A 25229-nucleotide genomic window follows, 5' to 3' on the forward strand; every position below is an offset into this window, starting at 1 on the left:
TTAAAGGAGGCCTCTACGTTCAATAAGGATTAGTCTGATGCAGTAAGGCTTAGTTTAACAACACATGCCTGGCAGTGACAAGAGATAGCAGCTAATGATGTGGCTGCTTGTAAAAAAAAACAAAAAAACAATATGCTTTTGCCAAATGCATTGGTTTCAGCACATATATACTTTCGCAGCATGGTGTGCTTTTCTTTCCCATACGGTTGTGTTTTTCTGTATTTGCGTTAATTATGGGTTGGCCTGTAAGCCTCTGCAGTAACAATCAAAAAGGACTGTGGAATACTATCATTATGTTCCTCTGGTACGCAGGAACAAATTGGTTCAGGGCTCCGATGTGGCACAGGTGGCTGCCAGGGCCTTGCTGCACACATATAAAGCTTCTGCAAAACAGCATTGGGTTTATTTAATTCAAACAATGTCCTTCATCTCTCTTAAATCATAAACATAAATAAATTAGGGGGAAAACACGCCTCGCTTGAGCACAGCTGAGCTAATCAAAATGCCCCGATGTGAGATTGTGACTGACAATTTTTTAGCCGCTTGTTTCGCGCGGGTTTTGTCAAAACCCGCGCGAAACAAGCAGCTCTGCCTTCCGTGCACAAATCATGCTGTTTCAGCAGATAATGATGTTTGGGAATCCAGAAGTATAACAGCCATTGCGAGGGGAGTGTGAATGACATAAAATCTAATTAAACGCCACACATATATCAATGGCTTGACAGCGCTTCTTTCAACACAGCTGATTAACTGTAATATTGTAAGGTCTTCTGTGTGCACCCTGGAAGTAGATGTCTTCAGAAATCAATTGATCTGTTTAAGTATGTGGGTTATTTAGAGATCATAGCCTCCGTTTAATTGCCTTTTTAGAGGCAAATGTCATCACAATGTGACAGATGAGGAGATCAAAGAGGCATTCAATTTCCAGTCATTGCAAAGTAGGCATAGTCAAGTTGAATGTATTTAAAGGGCTTTTAACAGAACAGGTTTGTCGCAAAGTGCTTTCCTGGAGCAGCTGAGTAGGAGCACCCCCCCCTTGTTTCACAGCTTTAATGGTGCCTAATACACTGTAGGAGTTTGACCTGCATTTATTGCGGCACATTCAGCACTTCAACTGTGCAAACACATCCGCGTGACACCTCCGTGTTTGAGGATCCCTGCCTTCATCTCCGCAAACGAGGAATCGCGAATCGAGCGAGGAGAAGGCCTTGATCTGCAAAAAAACTAAGGCTGACTCTGTGTTTTCTTTTAAGCTTAAGAATCAACACTCAACCGCCACGCTGATCTGATTTACTAAAACAGAGCTGGAGCCGTTCCAGGGTCTCCGTACGAAAAGCGCCGATTGTAACGAGATAATGGCTTTTAACAAATCTGATGCGGTTGCGAGAACGGAAAATAGCTTCCCGAAAAAGCCATTATGCTTTAGTTAATGGGTCCTTTTTGAAAGTCATTATTGTTAAATCACCTGAAATGAATGAGAAAGAACAATCAGTTGAAGGTATCATTAGTTATTTAACTAAAAAAGTAGTCATTAAGTACATCAGAGTGCCCTGCTTTTGCAAAAAAAAAACAAAAAACTGCGCACAGTTACAAAAAAACAAGTTCATGCGAATCCGTTGTGGGCAAACTGTAACTGAGGAGGAAAGGAGGTCATGAGAGAGTTAGTCGTGTGAGTGACTGAGAGGGATTTTCGTCAGTTGCACAACAACAGAGGGAGGTATTAGGCTCTGGCAGCGAGCAGCCACCAACTGTTGGTCTGCTACAACAGCAGCGAAAGAAGTTGCTTGGAGTGTGAAGAGCTTACTTTAATTATCAGACACAGGACTCGACAGTATGGCGCATTGTGCCCCTCTCTCTCTCTCTCTCACCCGGATCTTGTGTACACAGCAAATAACTTCTAATACACAGCGGCAGTAGGACGCTATATGACTCTGACACCTCTTCTGAGTGGAAGTGCAAATGCAGGCTCGGAGTGACTGGAGATGACTGAGGCGGCGTGAACTCCGAGTGCAGCGGCTTAACATTAAGAGGGAGGTTGGTGTCGTGGAAATGCAGATGAGCCAGGAGCAACGGAGAGAAATAATAATTGATGTGAATCATTCTGCGTGGACGAGGAATTATCATACAAATGAGTAAGCAAGCAAATTATGCTGCAGAACAGATCAGAAGCGGGTTGCGAGAAGGTCTTGATGCTAAACACTATGCTATTATGGTTTGTCATTCGAGTTTTTACCTAACCCCAACTCTGACGGCACTGTCCTTCATTGATAAACAGTTGAATATAATTGTTTGTCCAATAGTGGGAAGTCTAAAGCACAGTTCTTGAAACAAGGACCACTTTTCTTGTCTCAAAGCTAGCTTATGTTCACCCTTGATCAAGGCATTTAGCTGCTCCAGTGGAGCTACTCTGTGGTCAACAGAACAGTAGAAGGCTTCATTGTGCTGCTGGCTTCCTTTCATTTGGTTAACTAACCGGCCAGGTTGTTGCCCCAAATCAGAACAGGCTCTTGGACAGATTTTCTCGTTAAAGAAAGGAAACTGTGCGAGTAAAATACAAGTGTCTCTGTATGTTAGAGTGCACACTTGGATCCCACTTCTGTGCCTTCTCCACAACCGATAGTATAAATTGTAAGTATTTCAGGATCTGTTGGGGACAGTTCCACCTGAGGGGAATATTTTCTATCTTAGGTCTTGCAAGACATCCCTCCATTCTTTCAAGTTGTCCCTGGCAAATGATTGAAGTATGAGTAATTGTCTATTTCCATGTCATGACACATAATCGTCCTATCCCACATGGGATTACAGAAAAAACAAGATTCTGTGGGGCACCATCACTCAAACAGCATGAACCGAGAAAACTGCTATCAGTACTTGGAAAGAAGGGTTTCCTTGCTGAGTGGTTTGGGAATATTTTGCTGCAGATTGCTCAGTCGTGATAAATATCACAACTTTTCAGAGAACCACTTTGCAGGAGTGGGCATGTTTTCCCGAGTTGGGTATGGATTGGAAATCTAGTCTTCCAGCAGTTTAATTTGCACTATACATTTCAAGTAGATCCCTCATCTGACCCCAATGTGTCCTGGAAGGCCCCAACCGGAGCTTTTACACACAACAAAAGAGCTGTCAAGATCATACGGTCTGTAATTTAGTTGGTCAAACTCGTACAGCTGAAACCTCAGCCCTTAACCTCTTTATGCCTTTGCATAAGCTGTGATTCCACCCAAGTTCTCAGAACCTTTAGTCCCAGAAACCAATGGGTTTCTCAAGCCCGTCAAGGCATGTCAATCTGGTCTGCCTGCTGGCATAAGAAGCACGATGACCGTTTTTCAAGTCATTTTAGTGCATATCTCATGCTCAAAAGGACCTAGACCTTGCTGTCAGACAGCACTACTCCCCTGGTACCACACCTGAGGGACTTTTTGGGGGGTGAAATAGTGTCCACGAAACTAAATTTAGATCCTTGCTTTTGTGGGAGAAACACAATGAGTTCCTTCGAAGGTTCACTAGTCCCTGGGGAAAGTTACTGCAGTGCAGAAGCAGCTATACTAGTATTTGTGGCTGTGGAGGACATCATTTACATATTACTGTTAACAACTATATGATGCCTCACATTATGGCAGGCATCCAAACGTAAAAGAATGACTACATCACTGCGGCCAGCCTCACTGTGATTCCCTAACACAGCAAATCAGCAAGAGATGTTTTGCAGGCATCATTGAGGTGTACCTCTGTTTCTCTAGGGTATTTCTGGGTAATTCACAACGTGACAGGGATGGTACATATATTATCAAGGGTCTTTTCACAACATACGCAACATAGTCACGTCTCTAAAGTGATGCCAAAGTGTCACTCCTCAAACAGTTGGGATAAAAAAGGGTGTCAGCGTGGCTCCAGGGTTTATTTGTGGGAGTGACGCCTTTTAATTTCTGTTAAGGCAAACATTATCTATCAACCTATGAGGCCCTCAGTACTCGACAGTACTTGATTTGAGAAAGGAAAAACTCCAAATGATCAAGCATTGAACTTCAGTCGAAATTCTGTCCTCTCCCCTAACAAATACCATCACAATTCCACTTGGCTCACATGCGCCAAACCGAAGGACGAGTTTCGAATGAAACCATTATACCACATTTGCACTTTCACACGTGTCTTTTTCGAGTAGTCTTGCAGTCGATCCCTGCCTGGTTTGATTCATCTGCCCCTCAGAGACATCCCTCACCTGCTGCCCGCCTCCACTTCCAAGTGCCACAGCGAAACTTGCCTCTGCATCCTAATATAGTGGAAGAAGGCGAGGGGGGGGGGAAGCTCGCGGTGAGAAGCAACTGGACCGAGGGCTAAGCAGACTTATCTCCTATTATCGCATCGATTTTTTTGATCTCTCCGGCGCTCCCCTTCCTCTCTGTTTTCCTGCCTCTCTGCGGCTCAGAGATTCATCCGGAGTGCTGTGAACTCCTCCTCTCAGCGGGCAACTTTGGGATCTTCTGGCTGAGAGCTTTTAAAAAGCCCTGTGATTGCAGACCAAGGTAAGGCTAGGTATTCGCCTGAGACTGTGGTGGTTGCCGTGGCAACGCCCACTGTTGTTGGCACAAAACGAGGCACGCATGAGGGGAAAGCGAGTGGGTAATCTGTTCGACAACACAATGTGCAAACATGCCAAACCTCTATGACTCTTATGTTTCCTGAGGGCTCAACTCGGAGTGGATCTCGGTGGTATTCGGATCTTCTCGCACAAACAACACTTATTTCTACAGCACCTCAAAGGCGTGAGGAAAATCAGTTCAGCTTATTGGATCTTGGAATGTGAGCGGCGGGGATGGAGCCCTGCCCTGAAGGCAGAGTGCAAAACTCATAAGAAATGCAAATAAACATATCGATCGCCTCGATTACCTTCATTGTCTCTCAGGGTGAAGTTGGGATTAACGGGTAGCTGGCTCGGCAAAGCAAAGGAAAAGCGCTGTCCATTGGCAAAGTCATCCTTATCCACTGCTGTGACAGTCTGGATCACCTGTCGTACAGAGGAAACAGGGTAAATGACTCTCCAGAGACAACACCTGCAACATTTAATTAGCCGTTGTATTCAGAATCACTTTTCACTCTAATTGAATGCAGGACGAGGAGCTGGTTTAGTTTCTGATGCATGTCTTGTGATTTGTTCGTCATAATTGGTCAGAGCCAGAGTTCCTCTGACCTACAGCTGACTGGTCTTGTAACACTTTTCTCCTCTACCTGTGAACGCTGCCCCGAAAAAAGAGCGGCTGGTCGTGATGCGAGGATTTCATAACATTTGGCTCGGCCGAGGCGGGGGGGGCTGGCATCTAACAATGACAGGGGTGCTCTGAGGGCAACTTCACTGCCACTTGTGTCGTCTTGTTACCCTTAATTGGTGAGAGACCCAGTGAGAGCAGGGAGAGAGCCGCTGTTGAGAGAGAAACGACCTGATAGCTGCTGTCACCACAGGGAGTTCTTATCTTCACTGTGAGATTTGGGGGTGTTGTTGAGCTCATGTTGTACTTGCGCAAGCTTCTTTCTTTAACAGTGCGGTATTAGGTCGTACTTTGTGTGTGCTTGAGTTTACTTATGTGGATGTCATGGTTGACAGGATGGCCCTGGTGGGAGCTTTTTGGCTGTGGAGTGCAGGATTATCTTTCTTCTGAGTGTTAATGGCTCCAAAGTTGTAATGATTTCCCATTAATGTGAAAAAAACCCACAGCTAACTGCCACTTGATTACTCTTAAAGGATGCTCTAAGGATAGTGGGAGCTTTGCAAAGCAGAGGGGGAAGCAGTACAATTGGCTGTTAGCTTGAAAATCTCGGCCGAGTTCAGAGTGGGTGCAACATTGTTCAGTTTTGGGTTTAAAAGAGCAGATTTTCAGGTTAATAATTTCATGTTGTGCTAAATCCATTCTTGGGTGCCAAATTAGCTGCTAGATATAAATAATGTGTGACATGTGGATGCAGTGTGATGTCACTAAGTCACAGAAGGCCGGACTACTGGCGAGGCATTTCAGGAGCAGTATTTGTCGAGGAGGGAAAAGTTTCTGTTGGTGTGCACGTTGAACTTTCTATCATTCAAGACCTTTTACATGTAACAGAACAAAAAAAACAAAAAAACTGAAAGAGCATAATAGGTCTCCTTTAATGAGTCAGATATGTCTCTGCTCTTGTTTAAGCACCTTTTAGTACTTCAATTTCTTCATTAATCTGTGAGTTTGTCTAAATTTGGCTATCAGCGACATCTTTCAGTGCAACCTTCTCAGACTAATAGACGCATTAAGACACTGACAATTTCAAGTCGCTGAGCCGTACAGAGCTGTGATTGTTGAGCTGACAACAGTCTCACTCTCCCTGTTAGCACATCTAGGTGTTTTAGAAATATCACACTCCAATCGAAGAATCCGACCCAAGATCACCTCATTTCTTTTTTAACTGGCAGACACCTTTCAGCACCTTCTGTTCTCACACCATTCACAAATCTTGAACCTTGATTTCCATCTTATGGCATTGAAAATTGATTCAAAGTGTGAATGTTGTGAAACAGCATTGTGCAGCTGCCAGTAATACAAAAAAAAGGTTCCAAATTCACCAACACACTGCAAACCCAGCAGCTCCTTTATAAATGGAGACCCATTATGCTTTTCCACTTTATCCTTTCCTTTAGTGTCTTATTTTGGTTTCTGTGCATGTAAAAGCTCTTGAAAGTTAAAAAAGCCCAAAGTCAGTGCCAATGGGAGCTCCTCTCTCCCACAGAAAAACACTGTTCGTGAAGTGCCTCGTCTGTAGCCCCGCCTTAATTCCACGTCACACATTTGCATAATTGAGGCCTATATTTACCTCAGAAGTGATGCTAACTAGACGCTTGAAACATGACAGAGCCCAATTGGAGACTGGCTCAGGCCTGTGTGTGCTGACCAATCAGAGCAGACATGGTATTGGTGACCACTACTACTACAATTTTCAGATTCAGAAAAATGTTCCGTGTGAATCATATAAAAGTCGAAACTCTAAAGCTGTAATGAGCAGCTCTACCCTTTTACATATGTTGTCTCGAACAATACATTATTCTTTCCACTTCATCCCCTCAGCCAAGAACCCTGAGGCCATAAAGCAACCTTAATTTAAATTTAATGCAAACTTTAATTCAAACTTTTCTTCCACTCACTTGAAACTATTAAAAATGTATTTAGTTGTGTCTGCCCAGCCTTTACTCCATCATCCTCTACTGAAGCACTCTTTCAGCCATTTCCATGCTGCTGATTGCCCTATATCTCAAAAACCTTCTTAATTCGAATGAATCAAAGGCTACTGAGAGCAAATTGGAATGAGCTTCGATTTAGAGCTGTCATGGTTTGCTGCTAAGATACTCATTTTGAATGAGGGATGATTAAGCAGCCCTCTCTCTGGTGCCTTCAGAGTCTCGTTTTGCTCAGCTCTCAGTAAGCAGCCCAAACTGCTGAGGGAAACAATAGCTGAGTGCAGAACGAACTGTGTGTGTGTGTGTAGTCAGGGGGGCGACTGAGGTTAAAGCACAGCGCCCGTCACTTCCCTTTCCCGAGGTGTGTCTGTGATGCCAAAGATTTGCATGTGTGAGGAGACGGAGGGAGATAAAAACGTTACAGAGATAGTAGTCGCAGACTTTTCTAGGTGAATCCTAGACGCTCACCTGTCCCGGCCTTGAGCTCTCGCACACAATGACTTCCTCGTCCGTGGCTATTTCTGGCGGATTGTCGTTCACGTCCAGCACCTGGACGGTAACAGGAACATGACTGAGGAGGCTGGGGTTGTCTGGAGCAGAGAGAGAGAGAGAGAGAGAGAGAGAGAGAACGAGCAACAGAGGAGATGAAAGTCAAATGTAAGCCTTAATAACAAAGTAGAGCGTCAACAGTGTAATTTCAAACTGGGACACACTGTGCTCTTCTTGTTAGACCACTTATGGGGTTTGTCTTATAAAAGCACTGAGGGATGCAATGCTGCAGAAAGCAATTCTGCATATGAAGTCAAATCCGATCATCTTTGTGCAGCATTTACTTTCCCCAGCTGGTGTGCTCGGCTATGATGCATTATTTCCCTCCTTGTGCTGCATGAGCAACTCATAAAGAATGCAGATCATATGCTCATATTCTCATTTTAATAACACGAAATGGTCTTAGTGGCAGCCCAGAATGAAATATGCATGAAAAAAATAAATAAATATTCAACACTCCCATTTTGTCCTGTTGATTTAAGATTTCATATTTATTGCAGTGTATGCCATCTGCAACCATACAGTATTATAGTGCCATTAGAACAGCAGTGTCAAGCTCAAGTGCTCCTAGAAGTGAAATGGGACAGTAATGTGATGCCTCAGCACTAATGTGGCCTGTTTGAAGAAACAACAATACTAGGCAAAGACGATGCTGACTAATGACTAATTTGTTAATTTACGCAAATTGTACAAATATTACCCAATGGATTTCTGTTTGACATTTGAAGGTTGAACATATCACCACCTAATAACACTTGCAATGGTAAAGGTGTTTCCAGTTTGAGTTCTCAACTTGGAATGGCACAAGTAAACTTATTATTTATTGTATATATTCGTTTCATTAATAACAACACAATAGCCAAAGTAAAGGTGGGCAAAGTTTGTTTTTGCAAAAACACGGATGAGTTTAATTCAGATGTTTCTTTGTGCTGCAACTTTACATTTCTTCAGGTTCTGTTTTCAATTTTTTTTTTTCAATGTTTTGGCTTAAAATACCTATTTTGGTGCAGATGGCCTGACTTCCTGTCGAAAATGTGTTTTTTGTTCCCAGAAGACTCCTTAAAAATATCCATCAGTTTCACATTCACAAATAATAAGAGCACTGTGGTCCGTCATCAAACTTATCCAATGGTTTTGCACCTATAATACCAAAATATAGACTTGACCTGTGTTCAGTTTCACAGCAGCACTGACTCTTGTCTCTCCATCCAGGGGCGGTTCTTGGGGGGGGGGCAACAGGAGCCAGTGCCCCCGTAACTCTGTGGCCCCCCTGACAGGGAGTCTGCATTAATAATACAATGACAGATTTCTTGCAATGATTTTGTTCTGAAGGGAAGGGCAGAAATAAAGTGTCTCAGCAGTTTACTACCCAATCAAAATTGCTGAAATTGTAAACACTGCTTTGTCTGAATGAGGGATTTATCCTTTTTTCCGGATTGTATGTGCCCCCTAACAAAAAAGCCGGCCCCAACCTGGCCCCCCTATTAAAACTGGTCTTGAACCGCCACTGTCTCCATCACTTCCCCCTCTAAGCACCAACATGAAAGTCAGGTGAAAACATATAATGTGAACATATAATTTGTGAACGAATGTGTACAAATTGTAACGTTTCTGTGGTTTGCAGAAACTGCTAACATTTCAACCTGGCCACTCCCCTGTCAATAATAATCATCAGGTTTGTATCACTCAAGATTTTTCTCTCTGGTCATCCATCCTTCCCCTCCGACTGTCGCCTCCCAGGTTGAGAATCAGTCGACTACAGCAGGGCATTTAACCCTCAACCCGTGGAGCACCTCAGCCTCAAACAAATAGGACTAGTTTTACTGCGTAGCTCCCAGATGTTTTACAGTATGTCTGTGTAAAGGTCGCATGCTCACTCAGCAAAACCTTCCTTGAATAGAAAAACAACTCGCGCAGGTGCAGCAGTCCTTCTTTTAAATTAATGCATCAACATTTTTATTCATTTCATCTTGTGCATAAAAGGTCTGACAGTGCATCTATTGTATCAGAAAGCAGAGCTCTGTGCTTTAAGCCATCGCGGGCCAAGTTTATTCAAAAACATATTGAAGTTCATCCACTCACTCACTATGGTCTATCTAGTCCTGGTGGCCATTAGAAGGCGGGGTAATGTTTCTGCAGGATGGTTTGTAACTGTGATACTGCATGTCCTTGCTAATTCAGAGTGGTAAAAGCGTATCACCCTGGCTTTCGAAAGTGTCTTGGCACGTATCCTTGAATACTACGGGGAGGTGAAGAGATAAGGAAACATTAGCATGCAGCACCTCTGTCGCTTGGCGAGAGATTTGCCTAATTGTGATTACAAATTAGCCAACTTACCTGATAGCAATTCTTAAAGTTAGCCGGCGCTGATTGAATTAATTTTCAGTGTAGGGAAAGGACATTGAAACAATTGGGACTAATTTGATTTTGTAGGTAATTATCAGAAAAAAATACACTCTGAATACATTCTAATCAGTATGCAAATGATCCGCTTCGTCCTTATTTTCTCCGGACTGTAATTGTTAATTTTCATTGTTAACTCACCTGGTACTGTGCTGCGTTTAAACACCCTCAGTGATTATACTATTACCGTTAACTATGCTAGAACATCCCGCTGCGCTGATAACAGGACATGTCGAGGAATATAATAATCATGTTACTGTTACTGATCCGAATGGTCCAATACAAAAAAATGATTTTCCTCGTTCAAAGCTTTATTTCTACCATTTCATGTTGGGTGTTTGTGTGGTATAACTGAAAATAAATGAGGTGTTTCACCCAAAATATTGAATAAAACTGATTGTTGTAAATACTTGAGTCTTACTGACATTTAGTCAATGTAATAAGCAGGTTATAAGATATAGTCAGGAGGGGGCTGTATAGAGGTAATTTGTTAATAACATAAATAACATAATTAAAGGTCCATTTTGTAAGATAGTTTTTATTTACGTCTCATTCCCTACGCGGCAGCCACCCAAAAGTGTCAGCTCTTGACGAGATGGGACTATTAAAGTTTGTGGCTCCAAATACAAAACAAATGATTTTCCCTGTCGAAAGCTTTTTTTTTTTTTTTTACCATTTAAAGCGAGATATTTTCATGGCGTGACCGAAATTAAATGAACTACTTCACTCTCAAAATGGAATAATATAATGCAGTGACAACGACTTGAGTCTTTCCGAGACTTGCATTAAGGAGAATATGAGCATGGAAATAGAAGGAGTGGGCTGTGTGACAGTTTGTTCACTGGGAACCCTTAAATAAATGGTCAGGGCACTGACACTGAACTGGTTAGCTGGACAGCTGCAGGCAACAGCCACTGATAGTAGTTTTTTTTTTTTTTTTTTTAACCATAATAGCCCTTACCTCTCTTCATTCTTTCCAGATATGCAATTGGTGGAATTGGCTAAGACTGACAAGTCAGAGTCCCGGTGCTCCTGCTCAAGTGTCTTTCCTTGAGACACTCAAGTGAATATCCGAATAAAATCTGTTCAGTGCCTGCAAACTGCTGCTGATTCCACTCTGTAGGTAAAGGCAGAGCATGCGGTGCAGATTCATATAGTCATTCCTTTTAATGGAACCTTTCTTCTGTTGGTATTGATTCTGCCTCCAATTTTACACACTATGAACCTGAACCTGGACTGCTCTCTGACGATACGATGCCCTCAGGGTGTCTTGTTATCTTGTGGGAAAGGGGGAAAAAAGGGCTTAACCTTCGGGTAGAACTATAGCACCTACTTTTTTATTCTTTTATCTCTTTAAATCACGCTGTTGTGGCACCAAACTCACCAATGATTTGAATGCAGTCCTGATAACGATTTATAATGTCTCCTATTAGCTGGGGGCTAAACAAGATGAGAGTGGAAAAGAATGAGCAATCTCTTTTAAGTGCCAACTGCATAACACTATCTCATGTGTTTACTACGGTCCCTGAAGGTGTCAAACATGGGAGAAACACACCGTGGTTATTTAAATATTTATATGTCCAACAGCGAGGAGAAAGGTGTGTTCAGTATGTGCGGATATAAATGGAAAAAAACATGTGGATAATCCCAACATGAAGCGCTTGTAAACCTAATGATGTCGCAGCTCTACAACTACATCAAAAGTGCTATTTCATAATGAGCACTGAGTCAGAACTAGAACATCTTCAAGTTCCCAGGCTGTCTTTGCACTTTCCAAGATGTAAAAATTGAGAATCCGTTGGAAGTAGGAACGGTGCCAACGTGGCAAGAAATTCAGCACCCGAGAAAAACCTACATCTGCTCCCTCACATAGGAGCAAACATACCGCAGCAGGTGCGGCACATTTACTCGCCCACTTGTAAACATTCAGTTTATGGAAAGCAACCTGGGTACCTACCAACCTCCGAGGCCATCACAGTGATGTTGTGCCAGGGCATGTCTTCCCTGTCGAGAGGCTGCGTCGTCCGTATGACTCCACTGGCTTCGTCGATTCTGAAGTACCTCACGCCTTCCTCTTTGCTGTCCAGGTAATACCTACAGGAAAGGGAATTATGAATGTATGCATTTTAAAAAAACAAACGCAGCAGTGGTGCAGCCGATACTGGCTTCACGGCGCCGTTAGCTGGCGGTGCCCAGTAAGCATGACGTTTCTTTATTTAGGGGTTAAATGATTTGAAGGCTTTCAGGTTGAAACTGGTCTAAATGTGACAGAAAAATGCACTTTATGTCTGTTTTCAAAGCATTTCACTTCATTTTTCTTCTCTGTCAGAACCGCTTCACCTTGAATTACAATATTCATATTAAAGCTCGGCGTCAGTTCAATCAGGAAGACTATGTTTGTGTTACTCATCATTCACATTTCACATCGTATCCAGCTGACTATGGGTGTTTACTTTAGATTATGCCACGATCTTCTTAAGCCCATCATACAGTTGCTGCCAAGCTTTAAATCTGTTCTCCTCTCTGCTGCTCTCAGCCATCATTTTGGTGGTGGATCGTCGCAAACCCTCCTTCGCCCCATTAACCTTCAGAGCCCCAGGTCTGAGCTCGCCAGAAGCCCGCTTCTCTCCGCAGTCCATCCAGATCTCAGTCATACTCTTTATCCGATCGCCACCATCAGAGTCTAGACTGCATCATGGAGGTAATCCTATACCATGCACAGTTTCATTACCCCTTTCAAATACGATGATGACCGGGTCCAATCGCCAAAAACTATTCACTCTCACATCTTCATTGTGCAAGTGTCAATAAATACCAAGTCACTCCTGATTAATATTGGCCAAAAACGCCAGGGTGGAGAGGAACATGAGTCCCAAACCATGGAAGAAATACACATCCGTTGATAAATGAGGGCCCGGGAATTTAGTGTTGCACTTCCAAAACTCACAAAAGAAAGATTAAAAAAGGAGCGGTTAAAATCGAAGCAACAGCGGCCGAGTTACGCATCGTCTTCAAGCTCCAAACATACTCCTCTCTACGTTCCCCACATGCGACTAATAGCATCCTTTTGCAGGTCGCTCCCTGCTTGGTGAAGCCAATGTCTTTAGTTTGTAATGGATGATTTCTGTTCGCAGTTAGCAGTATCTACACCCAAAGTATATGATCTCAAACTTTGGAAAGCTCCCTTTAGAGCCACAGCAGACATTATACAACTGTTTTCACAGACTGAGCATTACGGCTCATTATGAGTAAATTGACCTTTGAGTAAAATCAGTGCCCCTTTAAGCCAAATAGTACTGCTTAGATAAATGCCGCAGAATACTACGCAGGCACTTTTTTAGCCTTGGCCTTAGCCCGACAATCCTACAAAAAGCCCTGGGAAATGCACATTCTTCGGCTTTTGTATATTTCATATTTGGTAACACAACGTATCTAGCCAGAGAAACAAACCCTTACATTAAGATAAGAGTTTCAGTCAACCACAGCCCTGAAGTGAAATGAATAAAGTGCAACATAAGCCAAAGGGGATGTTCTCATTGCTTCTGCGATTTTCAAAGACCGGTTGCACCTCTAAAGCACACGAGCAGAAAAAAATCCCCAGTGCTTGTAAAATGGACTTTGGGTCTTGAGAGAACGTTCTGAAAATACATATTTCTAAGTCAAGAGCAATTATCGTCAAAATTTAATAATGACAAAAGGCGATGTTCTGCTGCCAGTGTTTACACTGTTGTAATGGCTTTCTAGCAGTGCTGTTATCAAACCAGAAGCGGAGCAGTCCGCGGAATACAAAGCAGTATTGGGCTCAGCTGCTCCCTCTCTCGAGTTCAAGCGCGAAATGAGCATTGACTGTGTATTCCCTAATTTATCTCTTAATGACCTATTTACACCTTTAATCCAGCATTCATTCTCCTGAGTCATATGGCCTAACTCGCCAATTTCCAACCGGCATGAGAGATGGAAATGGTGTGGGGAATTTAGTGCCAGGGTTGCATTTATTTGAAATAATGAACTTTCTTTTTTTTTTTTTTTTATTGAGCTTGGATTGCTGTGTATCCTCCGTAGAAATGTTGTCATGGTTTATTAAATGCTCAGGCTCATGAGAGCATGAAGGGTTTTTAGTGAAAGCTTTTCAGTGAGAGTTTAGGTGCTAAGCATTCACTTTGTCAAAGAATAATCCAGTGGAAAAAACACTTCCATTCTGTTAATTACTGGCGCTGCTGTTAAATCCTGTTTATTTTGTTGTTTGATGTTTTATTTTCTTATTTTCCTGCGGATAACAGCCAAAAGTACTAGATGTTACGTCAAACGATGAAAACTTTCTAGAACACATAGATGGCAAAACGAGCTTGTCTTTTCACCAGTCCACCCCATGAATCATATAAAAAGAACTGCTGCATGTGTATTTTTATATGTACGGTATTATTTACCTTCCCTAGCATTTTGGTCCTCATATAAAAAAATTAAAACTAAATTTAGTAGTTGTGGGAACATCTGAAAAGTGTTTGTTCATTGCTACAAAAGCCCCGGAGTGCACTGAACATCAACAAGATCAAAAGTCTAGACTACTGCAGCCCAGCGAGGCGGTAATGCTCATTACACAACACAAAAAAAAACAACTACATTTTTGGATGGATAAACAACTGAAAGGAAACTTTGCTTATTCTTAAAGCAAAGGAGGCAACATTTTAAAGTCGGCATGATGCGGTCACAGATATATTTCCATTACTCTACTCTAAACTGCATTTTCAGCCTTGGCTTGTTCTCATTAGTCAAAAAGTATATACGTTTATAGTAAAAAAAAAAAAAATATATATGCATAATTTGATAAAAGGGTGATCACAAGCTTTCCAAATTTCACCATGCAGCCGCGTATCGAACAAGCTGATCAGGCAACATCTGTCTGGAGGAAGGTGCAAGAAATACATTCACGTTCGTACAATGCAAAGACAGCATGCATGTTTACCAATGTGTAGCCTGTAGAAGCATCTTTAAAGGGCCCAGACACACCACACAAAGACTAAAGAAGCAGCGATGAAGGCTGACTGTTGTGTCGCCTACTGTCATCTGTCACCAGCCAAAAAGATGCACTTGAACACATCGCGAAGACTGCAGCTGACGGTCAACTAGCGGTTACATTCTACCCCTGTGTGAGAGGAAGTAACTCTGCATACCACTGGGTAGTGGTAGTCTATATTCATCATACAACAGGGAAAACTGCAAGATACATAAAACTTACAGGAATATGTACACTTGCAGTGTCAGCTCTGCAAGGCCGAGGAACAAGAACGGGAAAGGTGAAGGTGAAAACTAAGATGAAACTGCATGCAATAGATAAAATCATGAATACTACAATGACTTAAGCCTCCCGTGCACTGATTTGCTCAGCTGAACAGCCAATCAGAGTCATTGCTCCTACTGACTGGCTCCGTCTGGTGCCAGCGGTGTGGGGGAACATCACAACAAATAAGTGCCACATATGCTCACAGATGGCCCGATGGACAAGCGTGTGTCTGTCTAAATCTGAAGCTGTACCTCTCTGAAGCTGCATGTTAACATGCTTTCGTTAGCATGGCTAAGTTGATATTTCAAAATATAACTGATAATGTTAGCTAAATGTTCGTAATTCAGTCATTAAGTATTACACATTTCCTGTTATGAGCTGCAGTGTTGGCTGACTGATGCATCATCTCCAAAGAAATTAGGATTTACATGAATATTTTTGCGCAAATATGAACTTTTGCTTCAAACAACCAATCTGCCTTTAAGGTAGAATATCATTTTTACATGTACATTTCTACAGTAGTGAAAACTGTGGTATAATCCGACGTCTTGTTTGGTAACATTTCACAGTATTTGATTTCTATTTTTTTTTTTTTTTTTACATCACTTCTGTCATCAGTTTATTTGATATTACAGCTATTTACACTTGAAGGGAAGCTGAACAAAGGGCTGACTTGAATCCATCAAAGTTTTCACGACTGCTCCCGCTGATTATGTTAATGTGTAGGAGCAACCTGAGGTAATGAGCCACAGACTAAGACTTTGTTTGGAAATGTAGATGTCAATTTCAGACCAGCATTTGATATGTCACATCAATAACATGTTTATTTCATCGCACGCCTGGGCAGCCTTATGATGATCAAAGAGAGCCAAATACTGATCCCTGCTGCATTCTGCATCCCAATGCAAACACGGGGAGCAGCGGCCTGCTGTTTCTCTTTTTTCTGGGTTCAAGTGGATGTCATCGGAATACCTCCCGCTGCCTTCTACTTTACGTGGTGAGCGCTGGGACCGATGTACTGTAGGAATGGACGGCGACGAGGTATCCCGCCAGGAGTGCAAAGAAGCTCTTTCATATGCAGATTACCTTCCTGTTTACTACAAATCTTTCGCAAAGTATCAAGATTCTGACATGAATCAAAGAATCATTTCTGCCGAGTGTCTTCCTCCCCATTTGAAATTGCACATCATTCATCAAAAGCTGCAGCGCTCGCCGCTCCAGAATGGGGCGGACAGTCGCGTGGCCATAAGTCTCGGCTTAATGTTGTTTCGAAAACCCCCTGGGCTCTGCAGACCATGCTGAGCCTTTAAACTATGATCCCGTAACATATACTACCAACTGAGATTGCTTCTTATTGATATATCAGCAATACTTCATCTCAAGAGGAGTTCCATATTTACAGGTACTCCATCATTTACGGCAAGGCTACGGAGGGAATTCAAATTAAACCATGCGGCGCCGAGTTGCTTGAGTGTAATGTCATGAAACGAGGCACCTGTGCACAGCGAAAAACTTAGGATTAGTCCACTGCCTGAGGGCGATATCAATCTCTTTTCAGCAGAACACAAGCATATGTTTAGAGTGCATGCAAATGTGCTAAGCAGTTGTATCGCCTCGGGTTAATTCACAGGCTTGCAGACAAAATATCAATATCAAAATACGATGATGCCAAGAAATGAGAAAGATTCACTATGCATGTTGATTTCTAGAGGAGACGGGAAAGGGGGACGTATAGTATCAGAAACAAACAAGAGGCTAACACATGCATGATATATTTTAATCTGTTTATGCCCTATATTGGTCTGAGACAAGTTTAAAACCACCTGAAAAACTACTCGGTGTCAAGACGTGGCTTCAAATGCTCGTCTATAAAAAGTACAATTATATGGGGCAGGGAGCTGAAATGCAAATTGGAGTTGTAGTTAGACAAACATTTCTTGGAGGCAGGCGTAATCTTGTTAGTTGACTTAAAACCTCAATGGGCAAATCCAAAGCCCCTCAGTCGGATCTCGCTGGTAAACCCGAATGCCAAAGAAGAAACTCAGGCAGCCATTCCCGATGAGCCGTGACCAGTGTTGCAAAAATGGTCTTTCTTTACCAACCAGGCTAATCCGGACAGACTTAGTGGCCAGCCTTGTTAGAAATTTTTAAGAAAGACCATCTGGCAAAGACTGGGATTTTCTCTAAAATCGAAAGTTTTGGCAACCAATTAGTTAGAAAAGTCCCAGAGTTACATTGGCTGCCTGTCACATATAAAAGAGTGCTCAGCCTCAAAATAAGCCTCATAATATTAGCAACCTCCTCTCTCACCCTTTGCTTTTGCAGCGGGCTTGTCTGATAATTCTTAACAAGATAAACTGCATCTACCTTCAGTTCTAGCCAGTGATGCACAACTAATGAGACAGTATACCCACAGAGCCGCTCTGCCTCTGGATATCTCTAATCATTCCTGCAGATTGTATGTGCGCTGTGCACGTGTCTTACCTGACAGGACTGTTCCTGCTGTCAGGATCTCGAGCCGTCACGCCGCCCACCTCCGTGCCACTCGGCGCGTTCTCATACACGTCCATGATAAAATGCTCCAAAGAGAAGACGGGCGCTTCGTCCACATCCCCGACGGTGATTTTAAGGGTGGCGGTGTCTTTGAAAGAACCAAGATAGGAGTAACGAGGATCCACATGTGTGTTCACCCCCTCGATGTGGAGGGTGTAGGTCTTCTTTCTCTCGTAGTTGAGAGGCTGTTGGGAAAAGAACCATAGGGAAGTGTGATTAGCACACTCACAGTACAAAGTGGCTACATTATATCTGGATGGAACCAGTGACGAGAAGTGAATGCTAATTTAAGGCTTAGTTAAATACATTGCAATGCAAGTTTTGCAGTAAGACACGTTTTAGTTTTTTTTTTTTTCTGTTTGAGGTAAGACTTTCTTTTCCATATGATTTCTTAAACTCCATGTAGACAATCAGAATCCCCTGGAGTTTTAACTAAATTTAAATTCAACAGCACTAAAAAAGACACTGTTAGTGTCTTCGACCTATATTTCCCATTTCCCAACTAAATGTGACATTCCAAAGGATGTGTCTTCATGCATGTTTTTTTTAAAAACAAAAAAACAAAAAACATCTTATCCATTCATCCAACCCTCCACTCAACCATCCATCCATCAATTCATAAACAATATCTTCCTATCCATTCATCCATCCCTCCGTTCATCCATAGAATATATTTATACATATCTCTGTCACAAGATTTTGACGATTACATTTTAGGAATAGTTGCATGAAATATGTGTCTTTGAATAACAGCGTTGGTTATTCCCTAATCTAATAATTGGCAGTATTTGGTTGGGTAGTAATAGCTAGATTTACTTCCATCTACTGTAACAAACTTGTTCAGATGGCAGAATTGTTTATGATTAAGTGTCTTTGTAATGTACGTCTTTTAGGCTGCATCTCCTTACCTTTTTAAGGCTGATGATTCCCTCTCTCGTGTCCCTGTCCGTGGATATGGAGAACATGTTGGCCCCCTCAGAGTTAATGATGCTGTACCTGATGTCTGCATTGACGCCAAGGTCCTCATCATTAGCTTTGATCTTCCCAACCGCTTTCCCTACTTGAGCTGATTCAGGGACATACAGCTGGTAATTTTCTGCGGATGAAAATTTAGAGAAGGCACGAAAAGAAAGTGTTTTAAACACAGGCCGATCTGCACCACATCATTGTCTGAGAGGGCTTAGCTAAGCACTTTGAGTCTGTCACCATTTGTTCCTGGGGGAATGTCATTAAAAACACTCTGCAGTGCTTCAATTGACATTAAATGCTAAAGTGTGGTTGATAGCACTGCAATGGAGCAGATCAAACTCTGAGGCAGATGATTATTCAGAAAATGTTGATGGTTTGGAAATGGTTTGTCACTGCAGCACAAAATGAAAAACCCAGCCTTGGGGGATTGCGCTTGATGAGGCACTTTCAAAGACAAAGAGTCACAACTTTGTCATTACTTAAACTTATCATTTAAATGGGAAAAATATCCGACTGCAAAACAGAAGCTTTTGATGAATGCCGGTCTCATTTTTGCTAATTATGGAAAAATTTAACCGCAATATTAGATGACTGAGTCACACAATAATGAAGAAAAAATACATCATAGTGAGGAATGCTGAGTAGGTCTATGAGGGGAAGCCTCAATAATTAAAATAAAATGATGCTTTGCTCTTCAGAGATTGATGTATTGCTAATCAATGCATGCATGAAAAAATCATAATGAAAAAGGATTTTCTCTGCAAACACTGAAATGTTGATGCTCCCTCTTTCCATTCAAGCATCAAAAACAGCACACAGTGCAGAGGATAATCTGCCTGTCTCTTATGGTAAAACCTATTAGCACTTTTGTTCCACAATGTGAATGATTTTAAAGAACAGCACCTTCCTGTTTCAGTTATCTTTCCACTTCTGAAAGGAAAATACAGTATGGAGCTCTTTTTAATAATGCATTTCAGGTAATTTAATGTGCCTCAGGCGTCTCTGGTGGAGGTCTTCTGCTCAAGGCCAAGAATGACTGAGAACAGCTGATTATATCCCCAGCCACAGCTTGGCCATTTCATGTAATAGAAGATAATGTATTCCGGTTAGTCGTAGTAACACATTAACATTACCATTGGTTATTTTGCTAAATCGTCCTTCTGGCTAGTTAACATGCAAAGAAGCCAAAGGGAACAATTTTATCAAGGCAAAGACAAAGACAACGTAGTGTCCCCTGGTTTACTCAACACAGTGCACCTCATTCCAACTAGAACATCTATTTGACTAGTTAGAATGATTTTGACACTGTTTCTTGTTGCATAAGAACAGAATATATTCATTAAGTGTTATGACATTTACATCATTAATATCCAGCCTGTGCTCACCCCCAACTTGTTTTTAAGTTATGTTACGTCGGAAGTTATTTCACATAAATGACGCGACTTCCCTGACGTAATGTGAGTTACATCAATTACGCAACTTAAGATGCATATATTGCGTAGAGTACAAAAGTTACAAGACTAAACATAATTATTTCAATCCAAAGTATGATCTCTTCCTAAACCTAACCGAGTAGTTTTGTTGCCTAAACCTAACCGAACCGCACCCATGACAATGCTGATAACAGTCTAAAAAGTCATAACATGTAATTAGATGTGAACTCTTTGTCAGCAGGCTTTATTTTGAAAGTCTAACCGGACTTAGTATATGATGTTTTAATGATTACTTGACTGCAGAGCCCTTTATGTGCAAAACTGATATGAGAGGGTTAGCGGAACATCACAGTTTGAAGTTCATGGCCACTGAGCAAGCTGCCATATTTAATGAGTTGGGAGTGAGAACAGGTTGTAATATTGTAATGTTCAACAACTTCCTCACTATGAATTTGAAGGACAGTATCGAAGGAGAAGTCTATAAAGCATGTGTTAAGTCTTATTCTCAGTGACCTTATTCTATGAATACTAGGCTATCAACTTAATGACAAATAAAGAGTCATTATGCGTGTTAATAAGCAACTACTTAATGAAACATGTGTTTACCAGTGATCTTGACAATGTACTTTGTTAGCTAGACTGTAAAGTTGTGTACATACTTTGTGGAAACTTGGGCGGGTTGTCGTTGATGTCCGTCAGAGTGATGTTGATGGTGGTGGAGCCAGAGAGGCCTCCGACCTGGCCTGCCATGTCTTTGGCTTGGATAACAACCGTGTAGTGTTCTCTGGCTTCCCGGTCCATGTTGGCTAAGGCAGTCCTGATGATTCCTGCACGGTCGGAGGAAAAAACAAACCATTATGAGGCAAAATGTTGGGAGGTACTGACACGTTCCCACATGGCTGCAGACATTTTTTGAAAGGAATAATGGTCATGTCATGGGTTAGAGCGACTATTACAGTAAAAAAACATATATTGGTTGTTGTCAAGATGTTACTGCCCTTTTCCTAATATTTTTCCCACCAAAACTTCTTGAAGTTATGGACTGCACATAAAGCACCGCATCACAGCCCCCCCTTAAAGACTAAACACCATAAAACTGTGCTTCTTTCATCTTTGATTCTCCTGGTCCCTCATTGCCAAGGTTAGCCTTTCCTCACTTTTCATTATATTCAAAATGACTATGCAACCTTGGATCGCGGCAGAATGCAACTTTCTATGGCACCCACTCAATCACATTTATTACTACAATAACACGGCAAACACAGCCATGAACTTTCACAATGCTAACTCTGTGATATATGACTGCACCTCTACCCACTACAGGGAAACCGTACACAGGTAATAACGCAGTAACAAGCCTAAAAACACAGGCAGAGTATTCGCCTCCCGTGTTGCTGTGCGATAGGTGATTTACTGAATGCAATAGCTGGGTGTCTTGCGCATATGTCTGTGTGTGTTTTGTCTGTGTGTTGAGTCTTAATGTGTCTGTTCCTCCATATTAGTTTTGTGTGTGTGCGTCTATATCTGCGCTGGAGGGTTAATGCGCCATCTTAGCTCCCGAAACCACATCACCACATGGAGCCGGATTTAATATGTTCTACCCGTTACATCTGTGCTCGTTGTAAATCTTGGTTTTTTCCTCAGAGCCATGACCCTCCGGCAACAATTGTACTTATGTTCTTGTGAACTTGTGAACCCGCCAATAATACACAACGGTTGACCAGGAGCAGAGAGACCTGCGAGAAAATGGGATGCTGTTGCTCATGATGGTAAATGGACTTTGCTGCTGTTGCTTCATGGCGTGAGTGAAAATCACAACGGGAGGTGATGTTGGATAAGATGGAGAATGAAACAAGGCATCGCTAATATCACTGACGCCTGGTGAAACGGCACGAGTTTCTAAAGTGGTTTATGTTTACAGCAAAAAGTGTTAAATGGTGCATAAATAATCACATTATAATATCATTTAAGCTATCTTTTTTTTTTCTTCATAAGTTAAAAATGCCAAATTCAGTTTGTGGTACCTTCCTTCTCAACTCCCAGTGCTGATTAAATTCCACTCTGGGAGGCAAAATGAATGCAATAAACTTCAATTACACTTTTTTTGAGGTGAGTGTGAGGACAGCAGTGAGTCAGAGAATATTTTAACTGAACCTAACCAAGTTGTTCTGGTGCCTTTATTTTAAAAATGTCACCAAACGTAGCATCTTTGCTATTGTTAACTTGACCATGGAAAAGACCGTACCTGTAGCGGCTAGATGCTAAACATAGTGGAGCATTTAGCAGCTCAATATCCAGATTTGTCTCTCAGAAATTGGTGGAGACCATAAAATAAAGTCCCTTTTGGACCTACATTCACCAGGTACGCAGAAACATGACTAATGCTGCCCTGTATCTGCTAGATCTTGATAACAAGATCGCCAAATGCATGTTGATGAAGGTTCAATCCAGGTCATGAAATATGAATAATAAACACCACATTGCTATTGTTGTTTTGACAATAAAATCATCTGTATGTAGGAAAATAACTAAACACCTGAATCATGGACAGTAGGACGACTGACTGAGTGAATTATCATTTATTGCAAATATTCTGTTAGCTCTAGGTTTCTAACTCAAACCCAGACAGTTTGAATTTCACAAAAAAAAAGTACTGGAATGAATTATTCCAGTTTCATGATTTCCTAATTTCACAAAAGTGGCAGCTATAGCTGTGTTATACAATAGGTCATTTTCCTCTTTCTTTCTTCTCGACTCTATAGACAGAAACTAATCCACTCGCCTCAGGCAGAATAATCATTAAAAGTGGGTCAAGGAGCAGGGCAGCCAACAGTATTAAGATCCAGGGGATCTTAGGTTACACATCATCTGTCACACTGAGTAGTAGCTGAGGTCCTATAGACTGCCAGCGAAGCCTGGCTCATCAGCAGTGAATCAACAAAAAGGGAAATTATATTTTATTAATCGCACAATGGACCAGGATGGAATGGTAATATAGAACTATCGTAGGCAACAGACATAAAAGAAGAGCGATATGAGCTGGAGGTGTCACAGAAGGAGTCGGTGTTCTGCTGAAAATTGCATTGGAGAGCCGAGTTCAAGTCAGATGATTTTGTAATCCCCACAATGTAACCTTTAAAAATATAAACTTGACAGGGTGATGAAATTTATATGAATGAGCTTTGAATAGAGTTCTCTACTGCAGCATCCGCTGTGGTATGAGCAAACCTTAACCTATTGATTTCCCCAGTTCAAATTTCTCCAGTGGCTAATGCTTCTGGACTTTTTCCATAAAAAAGGACAGAATCAGTCGACTGGTTAAAAAAAAGAGTGTTTCAATGTGAAATGTCACACGGCACACTGTGTGTCCTCAGGTGCCCCTATAGAGCTACATAGAAACACAACCTGTTGGATATAGTGAGATAAAGCCAAACTAGATTTAGACACTTTTTCTTGTACTTTAAAGCATATTGCGGGGGTGCAGTCTTTCTTTGTACCGACTCTGATGGTATCTAATACTCGTGTGGTGTCATTTTGTGTGTATTAGTTCTGCCTGTACATGAACAACCGTTAAGTGGGGCACCAGCAAGACAGACAAGATGTGTTGCAGGGCTTTATTCCAAGGATATCAAAGCAAATACGTTTACTTTGACTGCCAGGTAGATTCCTCTCTGACACAATATAAAAAAAAAAAAAAAAGACTTTATAACAGCTGCAGTCGCATTTTATTCCCAATGTCTTGTTTTTTTTTTCCCATTTAAATGTGTGTTACTAGAATTTGTTTGTGATTTAAAATAACGGTGGTTCATATATCATATAATTTTTAATTAAATGGGAGTCAGCTGACCTTTTTGTTGGCGAGTTATACGTTGGTACATCCTTCTTATCGAACGCTAAGCAGACAGTGACAGACTGTGCTGTATTGCCGTTTGAACTCTGAGTCAACAGGAGAGATTAACGTGCTGCTCTCTCTATTGGAAAATGCCAAAACTATGAGCTAAACGCGCATCAATATTAAACACCGGTGTTTATTTTTTTGTGACTCCCGGCATTTTCTGTGATCTCAATGATCAGAGCAAAAATGAAACAGTAAGGGTAATTTTTTCATAATACACGAAATACGGGTTTTAAATTGCACATTTAAATAACACAACTTTGATCGTGAGTATTTTGAAGCCTTATAGGTCATGTATGTGGAATTTAGTAGAATCTAGCGATGAGGTGGCAGATTGCAGCAAACTGTACACCCTTGGCTTCATGTTGCCTGCTAAAAACATGACCAATGTGAAAACCCCTCTCTTGAGCAAATGTTTCGTTTGTCCATTCTGGGCTACTGTAGACGTCACTTTAAATCAGCGGACACTGTGTAAAAGTCCGTTGGCGAGCTTTGTGGAAACGTTTATTTGTGGTTTGTGGCAACCATGGGACATTGGCAGTCAGGTTTTTGGTGAACATGTTTTTCTGACCCTAACCAAGATGTTATTTTGCCTAAACCCAACCAGAGCATAAGCACAACTTTGTAACAAGAAAAAAATAAACATTGAAAATTGAACCTACAGAAACTTAAGGTTGGTAAGGATAAATAAATGAAAGGTTTTAACTCATCTGTGGCTTTGCAGAACCTTACCTTGCCAACATTTATTCTGGCTATTGGCTTGACATTAATGAAGACATAAGAATGACTATTTTATTCCATTTCTGCCAATAGATCCTCCTAAATATTCACTCTGGACCTTTTAAACTCAAAGATTTTAATTTTACCCCGCAAAACTGAAGCATAAAGAATAGAAAAGCTTGATCAGACTCATGGTGGAAGCCTGTCAGAAACCTATAATGTCCGTCCTTTGTC

At 41.6% G+C, this 25229-nt stretch overlaps 1 protein-coding gene across 3 annotated transcripts in view; it reads right to left on the reverse strand.

Moving 5' to 3' along the window:
- Positions 1–25229, reverse strand: part of LOC115570403 (cadherin-18) — a 190738-nt gene that overhangs the window by 15817 nt on the left and 149692 nt on the right. For all 3 annotated transcript variants that reach the window (XM_030398967.1, XM_030398966.1, XM_030398965.1), the window contains exons 5-10: positions 21040–21207; positions 18887–19074; positions 17910–18163; positions 12102–12238; positions 7661–7782; positions 4888–5005 (exon numbers count right to left, since the gene is read on the reverse strand). In XM_030398967.1, coding sequence (XP_030254827.1) covers positions 4888–5005; positions 7661–7782; positions 12102–12238; positions 17910–18163; positions 18887–19074; positions 21040–21207 — 987 coding nt within the window. The remainder of the gene's footprint in view (positions 1–4887; positions 5006–7660; positions 7783–12101; positions 12239–17909; positions 18164–18886; positions 19075–21039; positions 21208–25229) is intronic.

Source organism: Sparus aurata, chromosome 19 (assembly GCF_900880675.1).
Source record: "Sparus aurata chromosome 19, fSpaAur1.1, whole genome shotgun sequence".
Classification (NCBI taxonomy): Eukaryota; Metazoa; Chordata; class Actinopteri; order Spariformes; family Sparidae; genus Sparus; species Sparus aurata.